At 41.0% G+C, this 17,819-nt stretch overlaps 1 protein-coding gene across 19 annotated transcripts in view; it reads right to left on the bottom strand.

The window, feature by feature from the left end:
- Positions 1 to 197: 197 nt before the first annotated feature.
- The window catches only part of BAZ2B (bromodomain adjacent to zinc finger domain 2B), a 126,234-nt gene continuing 108,612 nt past the window's right edge, over positions 198 to 17,819 (bottom strand). For 14 of the 19 annotated variants that reach the window (XM_075284430.1, XM_075284429.1, XM_075284432.1 and 11 more), the window contains 18 exons: positions 17,300 to 17,365; positions 16,395 to 16,535; positions 14,724 to 14,978; positions 13,355 to 13,569; positions 13,190 to 13,264; positions 11,801 to 12,035; positions 10,867 to 10,929; positions 10,602 to 10,746; positions 9,765 to 10,423; positions 9,384 to 9,663; positions 9,053 to 9,208; positions 8,594 to 8,751; positions 6,956 to 7,266; positions 6,410 to 6,545; positions 4,430 to 4,576; positions 4,020 to 4,288; positions 2,898 to 3,041; positions 198 to 1,841 (listed from right to left, as the gene is read on the bottom strand). In XM_075284430.1, the coding sequence (XP_075140531.1) occupies positions 1,688 to 1,841; positions 2,898 to 3,041; positions 4,020 to 4,288; positions 4,430 to 4,576; positions 6,410 to 6,545; positions 6,956 to 7,266; positions 8,594 to 8,751; positions 9,053 to 9,208; positions 9,384 to 9,663; positions 9,765 to 10,423; positions 10,602 to 10,746; positions 10,867 to 10,929; positions 11,801 to 12,035; positions 13,190 to 13,264; positions 13,355 to 13,569; positions 14,724 to 14,978; positions 16,395 to 16,535; positions 17,300 to 17,365 (3,609 nt within the window). In that variant the 3' untranslated portion in view covers positions 198 to 1,687. The remainder of the gene's footprint in view (positions 1,842 to 2,897; positions 3,042 to 4,019; positions 4,289 to 4,429; positions 4,577 to 6,409; positions 6,546 to 6,955; positions 7,267 to 8,593; positions 8,752 to 9,052; positions 9,209 to 9,383; positions 9,664 to 9,764; positions 10,424 to 10,601; positions 10,747 to 10,866; positions 10,930 to 11,800; positions 12,036 to 13,189; positions 13,265 to 13,354; positions 13,570 to 14,723; positions 14,979 to 16,394; positions 16,536 to 17,299; positions 17,366 to 17,819) is intronic. The other 5 variants (XM_075284441.1, XM_075284444.1, XM_075284445.1 and 2 more) reach the window with 1 other exon arrangement.

Below are 17,819 nucleotides of genomic sequence, written 5' to 3'. Positions count from 1 at the left end.
AAGCAGCAGGAAGAGCGGGCCACGGGAGATAGGGCCTAGCAAGGAGGGGGTGCAGGGAGTCAAACATACTCACCCATCTGATGTCTTTGGGTTCTACAAAACCCCTTGTGTGAATACAGCCTCATTTCATCAAGGTGACTTTTGTGTATAAACGCCACTCTAGACACATTTTCCAAAACACACAAAAACACCCCAAATATTGCAAAACAGTCGTTTATTGTATCCGTGCCACACAAACTAGTGAAAAAAACTACCCTTTTCACAACATTTTTGTTTTAAATAAAACAACTTCAAGTACAATTGGTACAAAAAATGTCTGATCTCCTTGCCTCGGACAGGCCACCATACCACACAGTAGATAAAACACAGTGGTTACAAATGTCTTTGTCGTATATTTTTTTTTTTTTTTACTTTTATCATCATTTCTGTGGCGAGGCGAATGACGGGAAATGCATCTATGAAAAAATACTGTGTGTAGGAAATTTGTCACACGTTTAATTTCACATGGATACAAATGATTATACTTTTTTTTTTTTCAGGCCTACTTGGCTTTGAATGATATAACAAAAAAAAAAAAAAAACTGAAATAAAATAAAAGTAAATATAATAATAATAATAGAAAAAAACATGAAATCAAACAATATAAAACACATAGAAATAACACAAAATAAAAACAAACCACAATATCATATCCCCTACACCCTGTTTTGAAGGCAGGCACTACCAATGTTAGGGAGACGCCACAGTGTCGGTAGAGGATACTGTACAAGTTATAGGTTAATATTCACCTAACTAAAATAAAATGCTACAATCCTTCTAAAACAGTCATCATACCTGATGCCTGCAAACAATATGTACACATCATACAGATTTAAACAAGACTTATAAACAATAGTGAACAGTATATACAGAGTTCTCCTTTACGTCTTCACCATCTTGAAATACAATTTAACTATATGAGTGATGCAGCAACGTATATTCATATAAATGTACTTGTAACTTTATAGTAAAGTCCCATTTCGGTGCCGTTTCAGCACGTCTGTGTAAACAGTTTTACTTGGCTTCTTTTTTTATTTTATTATTATTTTATTTTTTATTTATTTATTTTTTTAATTTTATTTCTTAACATTCTTGTATTTTCAAGATTTAAAGCAATATTTTTTTTATTTTTTTTTGTTTGTTTTTCTAGTCTTCCTTTTCACAGAAAACGAAGATTCGGTCTGCTGTTTAATCATAAATAATTCATAAAATTAAATACATTCACTAACAGTAAGCTAAAAAGTAATAAAAAAAATAACAAAATAATAATATTAAACAATAAAAAATAGATATTTATTGAAAAGGAATGGGTTACCATTTCCTCAGTACAGCTCTGGTGGATGAAGAATCAGTGCGTTGTGATACATTTTATTACCTATTGCACTATGACACCCTTTTTTTTTTTGTTAATTTTTTTTTCGGTTTTGACTTGAGTGTACGCCCCTTGCACTACAAGACGGTAGTCGTTGATAAAACGCACACGCAAACACAATAAAACAGAACAAAAATAAAAAAGGGTTATGGTCATCGTAGGATGTTGTAACCTATGTCTCGGTATTGATGATGCCTCGGTCTTAGTCTCGTGTGTTTAGCGATCGTTCACATTGCTGGTCTTGCTGTTATCAGGATAAAGTATCGTCAGGTGGTTTCAACTCATGCTGAAGATTTCCGTCCATCTTTTTTCAAAATGTGTCCGCATTTTGTGTCCAGCTCTACCGATCTCAGAGTCGTCTTCGTTGAATGTTTCACAGTTGTTAAAGACGAGTCTGACGTCCAGAGCAAAAGCCTCAAAATTTGGGTATCTAAAAATATTAAATATATCGTTATCACAAATCAACAGAAAATAGACGGTTGTGTTCTTCATTTTAATTCCTTCGTAGAAGCAAAACAACATATGACAGCAGTACTGAATTCATCACACGACAGACACCAACGCTGATTGAAAGATCCCTTTGACTGTAATGGGATCTGTCAGGTTTCCATTATGGTGGCCATTATTTTACTATACAAACTATCTCAGCATTTGAAGGAACATATGGCGCAGGTTCCCTTTTCTGGGATTCTTTGTGGGTTTGTCATGGATCAGAGCAGTATGGTGACTCAGTGGTTAGCACTGGTGTCTTGCATCGCTGTAGTCCTGGGTCTGAATCCAGCCAAAGACAACATCTATATGGAGTTTGTATGTTTTCCCCATGATTCTATAGGTTTCCTCTCCTCTTTTATCATACCCTACAGTTACACTGATAGAGAATGTAGAGTGATACATGGGACAGTGACTGATGTCAATGACTGTAGAACACTGTGGAATATTTTGGCTCTATATAAGCACACAGAATAAAGCCCCTTGCACACGACCGTATGCAGGTTCAGTGTGCCATCTAGGTACCACTTCTGTCCAGTTTTGCGTCGTGCTTCCGCAGCCCCCATTAACACGGCCATGTGCAATTAGCCTAAATAAGGGTAAATTCAGATGGATTTCTGTTCAGAGTCTGTTCCAGATTCCATGTGAAAATCAGATTAGTTGTTCACATGATCTGTGTAATTTCTGAAATCTGTGCCTTGAAAGACGTGATTAATTCGCATGAACACCAACACTTGTATTTGACCCATTTAAAGGCTAGATGCAGGAGAATCTGAGAGTCAGCCTTGGATTGGCGTCCTGGATGTTACTGCAAACAAATATCAGATTTTTCAGCTTAAATTTTTTCTCCTGATGTGTGTTCTCTGCACCATGTCAATTTACCCAGTTTGTCTATTTCAGGGCAGAATTGGATGTATTTTCCCAGCAGCATACTAATAGGATTTATTGTGTTTGTACAGGTGAGATGTGCGCTCCGTGTCTACAGGCTTGTACTTACTGGCCATTGCTCAGCTTTTCTCTGATAGTTGCGAAGTCCATAGGTTTTTTGATGACTTTTTTGTAACCAGGAACAAGTTTCAAGTTAACAGGAAGCAAAAAAGGCCAGGCGTCCTCGTGAGACTCCATCTCAGATAAGATCACACTAAAAAAACAAAAAGTTAATATTAACAAGATGATAAATCTAGTGCTAATCTGGGCCACTGGTAATGTGATAAGACAGAGATGTCTTATCTTTATGATCACTAATGTGAAACATTTGGAAGAATGGTCACATAGGTAGTATACGACACCCATCAAAGGGGTTGTGCCAAGTTATGAAGTTATTTGCTGTGGAGCTCTCTGGGGTCCAAGGGTCTCTGGCATTTCCAAAGAATGAATGGAGTGGCAGAATGCATGCACAATCTGCCACTCCACCAGTAGAGGAGAATCACAGCACTGTTCTTGGGAAAGGGAGGGGGTCTCAGTGGTCTGACACCCACTGATCATGAAGCTCCCACCTATCCTATCCATAGGTGATAACTTCATAACTCGGTAAAACCCCTTTAAATACAATAAATCTGTGCTCCTCAGCTCCCCCTATTGGCTGGTGCAGACAGATTGAACCCCTGCGATGTCACTATTGTGGCCCTATGCAATTCTGCATCTCTTCTATAGAAATGAAGCTCATCACTGATACTGGGTATGTCCCTATTTCAGCTCATCAATGCGTCTGTGTGCACAAGACTGAGATGCATCACTGCAATATAAGTAAAGCTGGGGACGTACTCCTAGCTTCAGTACTGATCTGTATGTATGTGAATGATAGAAATCTCCTGTTCACTCCTTCCCCCTGCCCTCTCCATAGACTTCTATAGACATTTGCAATCTAGTACACATGACCCTTCTCCAGACATATATAGCAGAGATTTCAAAGTGAAACCAGTTTAGCAGGGAAAGGGATAAGAGGAAAAAAGGCAATTAAGAGGAGAAAGAAGCATTTTATCTCTTCTAAGCTATGTTTCAAGGTTTCTTATATTTGCTTATACTACTCCTATTAAAAGTTTGCTGGAACTGCAACGACCATTGATTTAATCCTGACATCCAGCCATGGGTCTGGGAGAATATAGACATCGTTTCTTACCTACAAAGAGCCAGATCCTTAGGGTCATCCTTGGGTGAGGGTTTAGACTTCTTGGATGCTGGAGAACTTTCCTGTTTTGCAGGACTGACATTATTTTCATCCGCTTTTCTCTTTTTGGAGTCTTTGCTGCCTTTTTTGCTGGCACCTCCAGTTGCTACAGTTGTGTCTTCATCTTCTGCATCTGCTGATGCTTTCTTCCCTTTCTTCGTTTCAGAACTCTTCTTCCCTTTAAGATTGGCTTTCTTCATTTTCAAGGTATGTCCGCTTGCCTATGGTACAAATACAAATTATATATAGTTCTCAGAAACTGCAAAGTTCTAGTCCTACTGGGCTAAGTACTAATATATGAAATGTAGATAGATGGCCTGGCCTGAAAGACGTGACACGTGATGTGGGGGAATTTGGTTTACCTTAGCAATACAAGCAGGGCAGAACCAATCGCCTTCAGGAATAGCTGTGATCTTGGGCCGATGGCAGTAGGTGTGACATCCTTTATCACAACCATCGCACAAAAGCAACAATTCTTCGTTGTCTCCTTTGCGGCATATTTGGCAGTACTGCAACACACATGAGACACATCAGAATAGAGTGCTACGACTAGACACAAAGTTATATGGTCATACATTAGTTACAATGAAATTAGGGGACTACTGAGAACACAGGGCAAATTCAATGCTGCATTTTTGATTTTATGCTTCCTTAACCCCTTCTAGACCAGGACAATTTTGGATTTGGAACACCACAAGAGGAATATCAGAGGAACGTCACATCACACTGCTAAGAAACATGGGCATACCTAAAGGCTGATGGGCCCTGGTGTGAAAGTTCAGACTGGGGCCCCCCTCCCCCTTACAACTTCTTTCATGGGCACCATACCTGTCTGTAACTTTCAGCAGCATTGCTGGGTCTTTAAAGTGACTCACTGGTGCACCACTAACAGCCAGGACCCCTCTTTAACATCCTCATCTGTTAACTGTGCCCCCAAAAATTTAATAGGGCCTAATTGTAGTAGGCAAGGAAACAGTGTCCCCTTGAGCCCCCTGCAAAGTAACAGTGTCCCCGCCAGATACTAGTGCCTGCCTACAAAATAACAGTTGTTCCAAAAGGGAATAGTGTCCCTCTGTCCCCAGAAATAGTGCACCTGTTTGCCATCTATATATGGAATAGTGCCCCACTTTTGCCCTCTAGATAAGCAATAGTATAAGCTTTGTAGAGGAAAAAAGTGGGGGGCACTCACCCAAATGACACATACAGGACACATACTAGGCTTCAGAAAGCACCTGTACTGGTGCGAAACGGCTGTTGCCACCGCCACTGTATGTCACTTCTCCCTTCTGGCTCTGTTTTTTAAATAATATGCTTCAATAAAAGTTTAAAGAATTTTAAGAAAAAGATCATCATTTGGTGAGTGCCCCCCACTTTTTTCCTTTACAGAGTTTATGTTATTTTGTCTCTTTTTGGGATGTTGAGCACCAACCCGAAGATCCCTATGTGACCAGTTACATATATATACATGATGTTGGACTTTTGGAACGTGGAGCGATAGTGCCACTGTTTTCTTCAAAACCGTATAAGCAATAGTATCACCCATAGGGAATTGTGCTTAACAAAGGTAATGTCCCTCCCCACTGGTGACAGTCTTCACCTTTACAGGTAATAGTATCCACTCCACATAGATAATACTCCCCCTCCCCACACACCTTCCAGACCCTCTTGGCACACATCCGATGCTTATTCTATTGACTTGTATAATTACCATCTCCCTACACAGAACTGACACAATGTGTATTGATGTGTTTGTGTCTATTTTCCTCTGACTCTCCTGTCTCCTACTCTGTGATACCACAACTGCACCATAGAATAGGAGACAGGGGAGCTGGGAGGAGAATAGAAGATACACACATCAATACGTATTGTGTCAGTACTACTTATACATTTCAATACAGCAGGCAGATGTAGTATGGCGAGAGGGGCTAAAGTGCTGGTCAGAAATGACCCCTATAGGCATGCCTCTACTAAGAAAACATAATCTCAATTTTTTATTTTTTTTATGTAGATTGTGAGCCCCATATAGGGATCACAATGTACATTTTTTTCTTTTCCTATCAGTATGTCTTTGTAGAATGGGAGGAAATCCATGCAAACACGGGGAGAACATACAAACTCCTTGCAGATGTTGTTCCTGGCAGGATTCGACCCCAGGACTCCAGTACTACAAGGCTGCAGTGCTTAACCACTGAGCCACCGTGTTGCCCCCAAAATCTCAATTTTATGAGAGTTTATGTAGTAAAGTAGACAGGTCCTCTTTAAATAACTTTTCTGGATATTAAAAGAGGAGATACCGCACAACTTCCAGAAGATGAAACGAGTCATTTTTCTTAATAACTCACAACTTTCATGATGGATTTCTCCCAAGCAATAGATTTCTGCAACTGCTGAATGCAGAGGGATACTTGGGCAGCACTGCGGGACTCTGACAGCGCTTTCCTCCAGACCTTCAAACCTGGGGCAATGTCATCTTCAGTCCTGCAGATAAGAGAATTGATAAATAAACGATGAAATGATTTTTTCCCATAGCCGGACATTAAAAACAATCACGCTGAAAAGCCGAGCGGTGACAAAACGTAGATAAAAGCCGATATATGCAACATTAAAGCGAATGAATCAAATGTAGAGCACAGGTTGACTGTAAGCTGAGATACTTAGTGATAACTGTATACAGATAAGCTACAGGCTGAGCATTGACTGCAGGATTATTGACATACAGAACAAAAGTTATAGTACAAAAGCACCATGCAGGATTACATGATCGTAAAAAGACACAGGAAAAAGCTACAGAAAAAAAAAAAAAAACAGGCAGGAAATAACAAGCTCCACCGAGCAAAGAAACACAGTGATTGGTTATATATATATATATATTAATTTCAATGACCTACCCGTCACCATCACCACTAATAGATGGTGCAGGAGCAGGGACAGTAACTGTGCCCACATTATCCAGTTTGATCTGAATGGTGGTACTTAAGGGGCTCTTCAGATACCTTCTCTCAATGTTCCTCTCCAAGTCAGTCAGCCTGGTTACAGCTATATCTAGTGGGTTGTCACTCTTCCGCTCTATAACACATGAATTGCGTCCATCGTCTCCTGTGTGGTCTCCGTCATGTTCCTTATGCCATTTGGCAACAGGTTTATGTTCGTGATAAACCAAGTCTTCCCTCTCTGAATCGAGCTCCGGGCACATCCAGCCCTAAGCAGCAAGAGAAGCGTTACAAGAGATTCCACAATTCATGTTCAGCTCCAGATCATCAATCACAATTTAGAAAAGAAGAATGGAGGAACCACCGACTTCAGCTAGGGATGCATGGTGACATCACGTAGTCATGTGACATATCGTGCCACTAGATAAAACCCAATAATAGTGATTAGGGACCCCACAGTTGACATACATACAACCTCACTGGATTTTTACATGTCTGCATTCACTATCACTGGTTACAACTGGCAGTGCAACATTTATGATTAACATTGTGTGGCCAAAATTATCTGTGTAGCCCAAGCCTATGAGGTGCTGGCAAAATATGTTCAGATTTACCATCCTCCATGTGGCAGGGTTCATCTCACTGAAAATAATTTCATACGTACGTAATGACATGGATCAGAAAAGACCTTTATGGCGTTTTACACTTTTGCAGCTCTTTTTATTTCTCCAATACTTATACAATAAACTACATTTCAAGTGGTCTGGATATAGGATATTTTTAATTAAAACTTACAAAGAGTCCCATGTGCAAGAACAGTATGTGGGCTCCTTGCTCTGAAGAAGGCTCAGTATATACCATAGATTGCACATATGATATGTTTTTTTTTTTTTTTATGTAGATTGTGAGCCCCACATAGAGATCACAATGAACATTTTCCCCTATCAATATGTCTTTGTAGAATGGGAGGAAATCCACGCAAACACGGGAAAACATACAAACTCCTTGCAGATGTTGTTCCTAGCGGGATTCAAACCCAGGACTCCAGTGCTGCAAGGCTGCAGTGCTAACCACTGTCCCACCGTGTTGTCCCTGCACATATGGTATGTTTGTATCTAACATCCATTATTACTTTTAGTGCTTTTTTTATAATTTTGGTAGGAACAGACTCCACCTTTGGGACACTAACACAACCACAACTCTTTGTGGACTGGTGTCTTAGTGCCTCAAATAGCCCAATCCTAATGCTATCCATCTATCCTAGGCCATCTCCTGCTACTCTCAGAACCTATGCAGTTCTTCACTAAAGCCGGACCTCAGGGAAGGTTCTTCTCTGTGCATGTGCCAGACCTCAGGTGAATGAGCAGTACAGCTGGCTTCAGTGAAGAACTGCTCAGAAGCCGGGTGCACCAGAATCATATCACATAATGCTATTTAGGACACTAAGCCACGGGGCCTGGTGAAAGGTTTAGTGCTGCAAAATTCTATGACATTCTCCTTTTCTGTGGTTTAATGCTCAACTGCAACAGAAGTAAGTGAACCCTTGTATCATGCTTCAGTTTACAGCAAAACCCAACAAAAAGCAGGAACCCTTGCCTTCACTTGCAGACTAGCGGACGCCACTCTCCTCTCCAAATCTTCCACCTGCTGGAGAATCGCGATGTCCACCTCCATCTCGTGGTCCTCCATACACCAGTTCTCCACCACATCTCTTGTCACTTCGCCGTGATCTTGTCCTTTTGTATCTATGATATCTGTATGAACATAAAGACATAAAGCAAAACACTCTTTCACTGTCATAGATAATTTTCTATATTATTATTATATCACATGTTGTTCAGTAAGAAGCGAACTGGCGGGTCCTGGTGGCGGGGTCCCTTTTCTGTAACCACCATTTACTATGTCTGAACAACTGAACAAGATGCTCTATGTACTGTAGCTGCTCATCTCTTTGGCTAATAGTTGAGAGTCATGGATAGACTCACACCCTTCATCTAGTAGACCAGACAACCCCTTTAAGAAGTAATACTACAGGACAGAGAACACAGCACTTACAGTCTTTATTTTTTAGGCAGGCCTGGGTGATGTAGTCTAAGTGCTTCTGAATCTGCTTCTGTAAAGACTTCTCCCGAATACCTCGCAGGTTCAGAACTTTCACTAGAGACTTCAGATCTTCTGGGTCTGTGATTCTCCACCAGCCAAACTGCATTTCTGTAGCAAAAAATACCAGAAACTATTAAGTTAAATAAATGTCACATATTTGCATCTTAATAGCAATTGCTGTATATGAAAATACACAAAAATTTTAACAAAAATTGGAAAATAGTTGAAAATAAATCCATGTGCTACACTAGGTATAAAAGCAAAAATACTGAATGTAAAGTACCTTCTGGAATTGGTTGGGGGCTGGGGAAATCTACTTGTTTGGGTAATTCCACAGCTGGAGATGGGGTGCAGACAGATTTGTCACTTTGTGGCACAGGAGATTCACTTTTGCTGGTTTGAGCATTTGGGGTGAGGAACGCGTGCCCGTTTCCTTCAGGCATTCCGAGTCCAAGATTCGGCATTGGGCTTGGCATTGGAGAAGAAAAAGGTAAGTTTCCTGGCACAACCGGTGATGGCCATCCGCAAAACTGAAGTCCCATCAGAGATAACCCGGGCTTCATCTACAAGTATAAATAGACAGCAGAATTATAAATCGGACAGATCAATATCTATTATTTTCATTGAAATCACAAAATGAAACACTAAAATGTGATTTACTAACCTGAAGTGGAGACATAGTGAATGGACTTAGTCCCAGACTATTCTGTAGAGAAGAGGAGTTCATGATGGGCGATGGCACTGGTGAAGGAGACTGGGAAGGTTGCTGAGACTGGCTGGTAGATGCTAGTGACGTGGAGAACTCTACGTGTGTTACTGAAGTGTCATCGCAGGGTGTCCGAGGAAGAAGACTGAACCATTGTCGGCCCTTGTCGGTAAGAGTTTTCAGCAGCTGTTCATTGGGGATTATGGGAGAGTTGTAGAACTTTCCAGAACCACTGACCACAGGACTGAAGGGGTTCAAGTCTGTCTTTTCAGGGCTACATTGGGAGGTGCTGGCCTGCAGGCTGATAGGTGTGCTCCTGGCATTATTCTGGAAAGGCACAGCACAGCCATTTGGTGATACACTTGCTTTTGGGTTTAGAAGGTCCATCTCGGGAGGCATTTTGGCGACTTCTAGCAGTTTGCTCAATTTAGAAAAGGATCCTGGCTTTTGGAGGAATAAATTGGTGCTGTCTTTGCTATCCTTGAGACATTTCTGCTCCCCAACGCTGGTGTTCACACAGTTAGGTTTCTCATCGCAGCTCTCAATGGCTTCTTCTTTGATCTTGATATTTTCTGCTTGACGTTTCCTCTCCTTTTCTTTTGCCATTTCTTCTGGACCTACACAAAGGATTACACATATTGTATAGTAAGCATGGGGCTGAAAGACTGAGCTAGTGCAATAGCTGAAGGATGTGGGGTGAAGGGTATTGAGGGTATGCACATACAGGGCCAAAACAGCAAACTGAATTTTCCCCCCAGATAAAGGTAAATGCATGACTTCTTATAGACTCCTCACCTTCACCGCTCTCCATGCCTTCCACAAATATACCGCCACACTGTGGAAGGATCCAGTATCTGCGCCGGTACCGATCCTGCCCAAACATCATAGAGCGCAAGGAATGAGATGACTCAAACAACTTCTTTCTGTATTGGTTTTGTTGCTGTAAAAACAAGATGCAGATTTATATGAACCTCTCTAGTACTAGTGTGTACAGAGTCCTACAGATTTAATCTGCAGAATTCTTGTTTCCTATAATAAAGCCGTGAGATCCATTCATTACCTTCAGAAGCTTTTCTATCTGTTTCTCCAGTTCCTCCACAGTTGCAGTCTGATCGCCGTCATCCTAGAGTGATGAGAACCACATACATATAGTGAAGGAGAGGAAATGACACAGTCCACGTTTTTAGTAAATAAATGGACCCCGGAGGATTCTGAAGACTGATAAGCTGCGAGCTGGAGTGATGAGCCAGGAATTAAACAGGTGACAAGTGCGCTCCACGGTGCTTGCCCCCTCTGGGTACTGTCAGTCATCAGCTTGTTACACCACCAAGACCCCGGCCATTCATCTTACCTACCCACCTCGAGTACCTAGCCTGAGTGTGAATGTGGAAATGCAAAAGGGCGAGGTAATTTGTCCAGGGCTCCTCTAAACTGGTCTCTTCAATCCGTTGATCAGCAGGAGTCAGCCCCCCCCCTCCCCATTGATCTTACATTGATGACAATTCCTAAGGCTATGACATTAATTAATAAAATTGAGAACTGTGAAATCCCTCTAAGTGATTGTACAGAATTAGAAAAATATAGCAGCTTTATTCCAGATACAACACCACACTTTCCAATAGGTTGTGTCTGGTATTGCAGCTCAGCTCTATTGACATGAATAGTTGCATTGCCACATACTTCCTGAGAACAGGAGTGGCACTATTTTGAGAAGAAATGCCATGTTTTTCTAATTCTTTACAATTTTAAGCTATGAAGTTACTTGAGTGAATTGCTCTTATTAAAGTGGTAAACACTGACACTATAAATTCTAGAAATATCTTTTGTATATGTTTACGTCATGGTTGATAAAATACTTGCATTCCAGGTAGTCCTATACTGTCAGCAGACCTTACAAGTGGATCAAGGTCCATCCACATCCGAGCAGCCCAAGAGCAGGTGTCGATATTTAAAGGGTGAGCTGAATATACAATGGTTTTAGTCCTATACTGTACCTCATCATCACAGCTCTGAGACTTTTTCCCCTTTTTATCGTCGTCTTCTTCTTCGTCTTCATCTGCCGGGTCATCGGTGTCATCCTCATCGTCATCATCAAAGTCACTATCTGCACCCTTCCGCCTGCGCTTCCTGCCAGGTGTGGGGGTGCCCAGTGAGGTGTTCTCTTCTGCTCCTTCAGGGCCTGTAATCGAGTCTCGCTTTCCGGTCTTCTTTGCATGTATTATTCTAAGCCTGTGAAGTCATTGGATATATTAACAATATGCTGGTAACTGCGATGGCATTATACTGCAGTGTCCATACCTGTGTATAGGAATGGACTTTGTATTGATGAGTATTGAATTTTATTATGAACAAAAACAAGTCACAATTTGGGGGGATCTTTCTATAACAAATTTTATTGACATGACAATTGTTGAAGTCAGAAGTCCATTACAAGAGTTGCCCAGCTCCTGTCTCCTGCCCAATATGGCATCAGCTGCACTCTGGTCGGGTCTGTTGCCATTGCAACATACCAATGACCAGCATGTATCATATGTATCTCCTATTAAATAGAATAGGACATGTGCACCATACTTGCTGGGTGTCAGATGGCTATCATATCAGTTGCCCCAAATACCGTGCAGAAATGTTTCTCCATTACCAATGTCAATTCAATCAGGACTAAGGGGCTGGAGAATCCCTTTAAAATTAGCGGTAGTGGAAAAAACCTACAGATGTATTGGGACTGCAGATACCAGCAATGTGACTCTAATGATACAGTACATCATATCGTCAGGTCATCCTAATCAGAGTAAATCCCTTTTATTTAGTATTCCTATTAGAGATGAGCAAGTATATTCGATCGAATACCTCCGCCGCATAGTTCTTGGTGTAGGAAGGTGAGAGGGGCAGTAAAAATTTGATGCCCCTCCCACCTTCCCTGGCGCTTTTTTACACCAAGAACTATGCAGCGGAGTTATTTGATCGAATATACTCGTTCATCTCTAATTCCTATCAGCAAAATGCCTCTTGCCGGCTCTCCCATTTTCTCCATTGGTGTCCCAGTGACACTGAGTTTAGATAGGCTAGTACCAATGTCAGACAGGCCACCATTGTACCAGAGGATCAATTTGGGTTCAGCAGAAGACATTGAAGAGTGCTGGTCTATATTCTAGGCCTTGTTGGAGGGTAGACCCCAGAATCATTTTATCTGGTGGGCCCAAAAAGCCTCAGTCTGATACTGGCTGAGACTTTCCAATATAATTCCCTGTATTATGCCCATTTGGAAATTGATCTAATAGGCATAAAATAAAAATACTGTACTAAAAAGTCTATAAGTGATAAAGACAAATCTATGAAATAATCAGTATCAAAAATCTATGAAATAATCAGTATCAAAAACTTACTTGCGCAGCTTGCCTTCAACCATCCACTTGTCTCTCCGTAGGTTGGACATGTGATCTAGACTTTTGTCGATTTCACTAAAATTGATAATAAAAGAAATGACTTCATATCTCATACAAGGTACATGAATGCAACGTAATAAGTCTATATCTTAGAAGGACATTTACCTAACAACACTTTTGCTACAGGCAAGTTCATTGATTAGAAAAGCAAATACTGAAGCCTTTTCTGCTGGGGTATGTGCTTGGAAAGATTTGGTCTTAAGACTTTCTGTGAGCTCAGTCTGCCCACAATGCGCCTCCATGAAGATCTGAAGGATCTCCGACACGTTGTCACGATTGATACCAATGTTCATCAAATGTTCCCCAAGAGCAGTTTTAGCCTTAAAGAGAAAGAAAAAAAAAAAAATCAAATAAATCTCACAATGTAACTATAAATATGCAAACATATTACACAAATCCAGTCTGGGTGTTATTGACTTTAATAGTTCAAGAGTAATAGCCTGGTGATAGAAAAACATGTACAACATCTTGGGGCAACACGGTGGCTCAGTGGTTAGCACTGTAGCCTTGCAGCGCTGAAGTCCTGGGTTCAACTCCTGCCAGGAATAACATCTGCAAGGAATTTGTATGTTCTCCCTGTGTTTGTGTGGATTTTCTCCCATTCTACAAAGACATATTGATAGGAGAAAAAAAAAAGTACATTGTGATCCCAATATGGGGCTCACAATCTACATTTAAAAAAAACAAACAAAAAAAAAAACCATGTGCAACATCTTTACACACATAGGGTAGTTTAGGGGTTAGTAATACAATTTTTGTAATATCCTGGGGGGATTTAGAGGGCTTAAAGGGAAGGTGTCTCCAGGAAATGACCTATTGTCTAAATTACGTTTTTATTTTTTAAAATATTTTATACAAAAAATGTTTTTCATTTTCCATGTGATTATCTATTACAAAAAAAAAATTAAAAATCCAACTCTTGCTACTAAACCAAACTAGTCTGTGACTTGCTGTCTCCTGGAGATGGACCATAGGCTATGGATACTAAGGTCTGAGGCAGACCCTATTGACTTCTATGGTATAGTTTTCTGGGCATGCTCTGTGCCCTATGCAGAGAGGGGAGTAGATAAGATGTGACATCACCTATTGTGTCTGGTGGATTCTGTGTCTACATATACATGATCGCTATAATCATCAAAGTGCTGTAAGTGATGTGACTGCTGCAAAGAAATCTACAGAACACAAGAAAGATCAGTATATTTTTTGGGCATAGTGGCTAGAACTACAGAACTTTTAGGATTTTTTTTAAGATATAGATAATAGCACGAAAAAATTAGAGAAAAAACTTCACCAAAACGTCACCATACTACAAAAATATGTTTAACATAAAACACATTTAAAAAATAGGTCATTTTATCACAACACATTTCCTTTAATGGTTATTGCACAGCATCCCTGGTGGTCTTGGGTGATGAATTGGTCAATAATGATATCCATTAGCTATGTTATTGCTGACAAAGCTGTAATTTTTTACCTTATAGCCAGGAGGAACTCCGGGATCACACACGGCTGCTGATAGAAGCCTTACTAGCAAATCAAGAACCTCTCCCAGGCTGTCCCCTATATTTAATAAACCTTCTTGAAATGTGTTCAAGGATGGGATATCATTATGGATGTCAAAGTTCAACACTTTTCCGAAGTTACGCAGGAACTGGACCACCATGAGACAGTTGGAGAATGTGTTACCGGACAGGACCAGGCCCGGGATACGGGGCAAGTCTGGCAGGGGCTAAAAGAAGAAAATGAAAGGTTAAAAAAGGGACTTTTTAATTGAAATACATTATATGGTAAAATAGAAATAGTAGCATAAAAGTGTGAATTTGGACCTTGGGTGACTTTTCTCCTAATGTTTAGAGTATGTGCTATCAGGTTGCCGAAAGTGCACAATAGTATGAACAGGGGAAAACTAATGATAAAGGGATGTTTCTCCTCAAAATAAGTTCCAAATTCCACCTGAAATTGATCTTGTCTAGAGATAAGTGAATCACTTTGGATTGAACCAGATTCTACAAAATTTTTCCAAAGGATTCGAGTTTGACCTGAACCTGAAACTTTGGGGGTTTGTCACCCTTAAACGGGAAGTGAAATTATTATACTCTGCAGTCTCTTTTGTCCTCAGAATATTATAGCTAGAGGCCCAGGGGAGGTATAAAAAAATAAACTCTTATATTCACCTCTTCTGGGCCTCCTCGCAGCACCCAGTGCTCTCTCCTAGTCCTCTTCTGGCCTCTAGGGTGACGTCTTGCACCCCGGGGTCACTGTTTAGGCCTGTGACTGAGCCTCAGAAGTCACATGGGCTGCGACGACATCATGATACTCAGTGTGTCCCATACGACGGCTGAGGCTTATGATGTCACCAAAGTCATATGATGTCACCAAGGAGGTTGAAAGAGACCAAAAGAGGACCCAGACAAAGCATCAGACACCGTGAGAAGGCCCAGAAGAGGGAAGGGAAGGGGAGTATTAACTGTTTGTTACTTTTTACACCTCTCCTGGGCCTCTACCTGTAATATTCAGGGGTCTAAAGAGACCCAAGAGTATAATCATTTCACTTCTGTTTCTACTCAAAAAAGTTTGGCCCAAAACAAATCTTTGGGCTGAACCATCCGAACCCAAAACAAATCTTCAGAGATTTGCTCATCTCTATTCTTGTCATGTATTCCACAGGTGAATCACTGATGAAACAACGGTGCCTTCAGCTTCATTAACCCCACTTATGGTTCATCTTCAGCTTTTCAGGGGCAGTTCCATAGGGACTGTTTTTGGGGAGTAATTTGTGGTTGAAGACCACCTATTGTATAGCGAAGTGTAGTAGACTATGCTTTTGTATGTGGAGGCATCCAGAAGAAAAAATATAGACACAGTAGACATTTTTTATCATGGGAGTCAACAGACAACATATGTCACTGTATGCCCATGTAGTGCCATCTGAGATATATGTCAGGGCAACGCTCCAGTTATATACATCTGATGGGAGACTCTAATGTGATGTGAAAAGAACCAAAAACCTGGGTAGGAACAAGAAAGAGCTGAGCCTGGTGACAGGGTGAAGCATATCTAGAAACATGAAATATCTTGTGTCTAGAATGGGGTTAGATCCTTAAATAAAACACTATCAATGTTTGTAAAGTCTCTATAAACACACCTTTTGGTCAGCCAAACACATATCTTCAGTCGGCTTCTTAAGCTCCTTGGCCAGCTCTAATTCTAAGCGGCGTTGTTCAAGTTTCCGCTCCTTATTCAGACGTTTCTCATCTTGCTTTTCCTGTTTTAAACGCTCTCTCTCCTATAAGAAAAACGACAAGGAAAGGTAAACCTTTGTTAATATCTAACAATATGATGCCACTATTCTAGGGACATATCTATCCATGTCTGTGAGGGTGCGAGCAAGCAACCCGGTCTGGTCTGGGTAGGTAATTGTCTCTTTATTCACTGACTTGAATGCACTTTTGTTGCAGCAGGTGGCGGGGGAAACCCTGTACAGTGAGCCAAGGTCCCTTCATCTATGGGGGTTCTAAAAATCAGACCCCCACCATTCACAAGATTATGGTATATAAAATAGAAGGGTTTTTCCCATCTAGGATATTTCTGGCATATCTGCAGATATAGATCCCCTCCCTATGGCTGTTGTGAGTGTTCAGCTCTCCTTTCACTTCCAATGGAGTTTCAAAAACATCCAAGCATGCAATTATGTTTGCAGAGAGCCGAATATGTACAACCACTTCTCCATCCACACTGGCAGCAGGAAGGGGATCCTCATCCCTGCTCTTCAATGGGAGCCTGGATCGTATACGCCGCGTTATTTTGCGGCTGTGATTTTGTGGCCGCAAAATCACGGCCGCAAAATAATGCGGCGTATACGAGACTAACCCTCATTGAAATCAATGGGAGCGTATACGGCGCTCAAAATCTCACACGGCGTATATGTGCCAGGTCACGCGGCACGTTACTCCGTGTGAATGTACCCTTAAAAAAAAATACCGTAGGTTTTAAAAAAACAGGTCATTTCTGGTGACACATTCTCTTTAAATATCTATCCTGTTTACCTACCTCTGCTTTTTTACGAGCTTCCACAGCCTTCAGAAGCATTATGTGCTGTCTCCTCCTCTCTCGCTCCTAGCAAAATAAAAGCAGAATAAGGCACGGAGAGCCAAATTCACCATTGGAAAAAAAATAAAAAATACACAGGGCATTTGGTGAACATGAAGCTGATAGTTGCAGATTTAGCACTGACACTAGTCACGGTGAATGCTATAAATACAAGGCACATAAGGTCAAGTTGTGCACGTTTTAGTCAAGGTTTAGAAAGCGGGTACACAATCATAAGCGGTAAAAGTAAAGCAATGAAAAATGAAGACGGTGTAAAAAAAAGAAAAAAAAAACATTGCACAAAGTTTACTCATGGTCAGTTGCAGCGTGATGTTCCATTGTAGGGTCACTAAGGAAGTAGAAATACTGGCTGAAATGGGCTGTCACCTCATTGCCATGTTGAAAGGGAACCTGTCACATTGAAAATGGAGGCCAATCTGTTTGTAGCATGTTATAGAGCAGGAGGAGCGGAGCAGATTGA

This window comes from Leptodactylus fuscus, chromosome 8 (assembly GCF_031893055.1).
Source record: "Leptodactylus fuscus isolate aLepFus1 chromosome 8, aLepFus1.hap2, whole genome shotgun sequence".
Taxonomy (NCBI): Eukaryota; Metazoa; Chordata; class Amphibia; order Anura; family Leptodactylidae; genus Leptodactylus; species Leptodactylus fuscus.
Note: the sequence above shows the minus strand (reverse complement) of the source record. Positions and strands in the feature narration are given on the sequence as shown.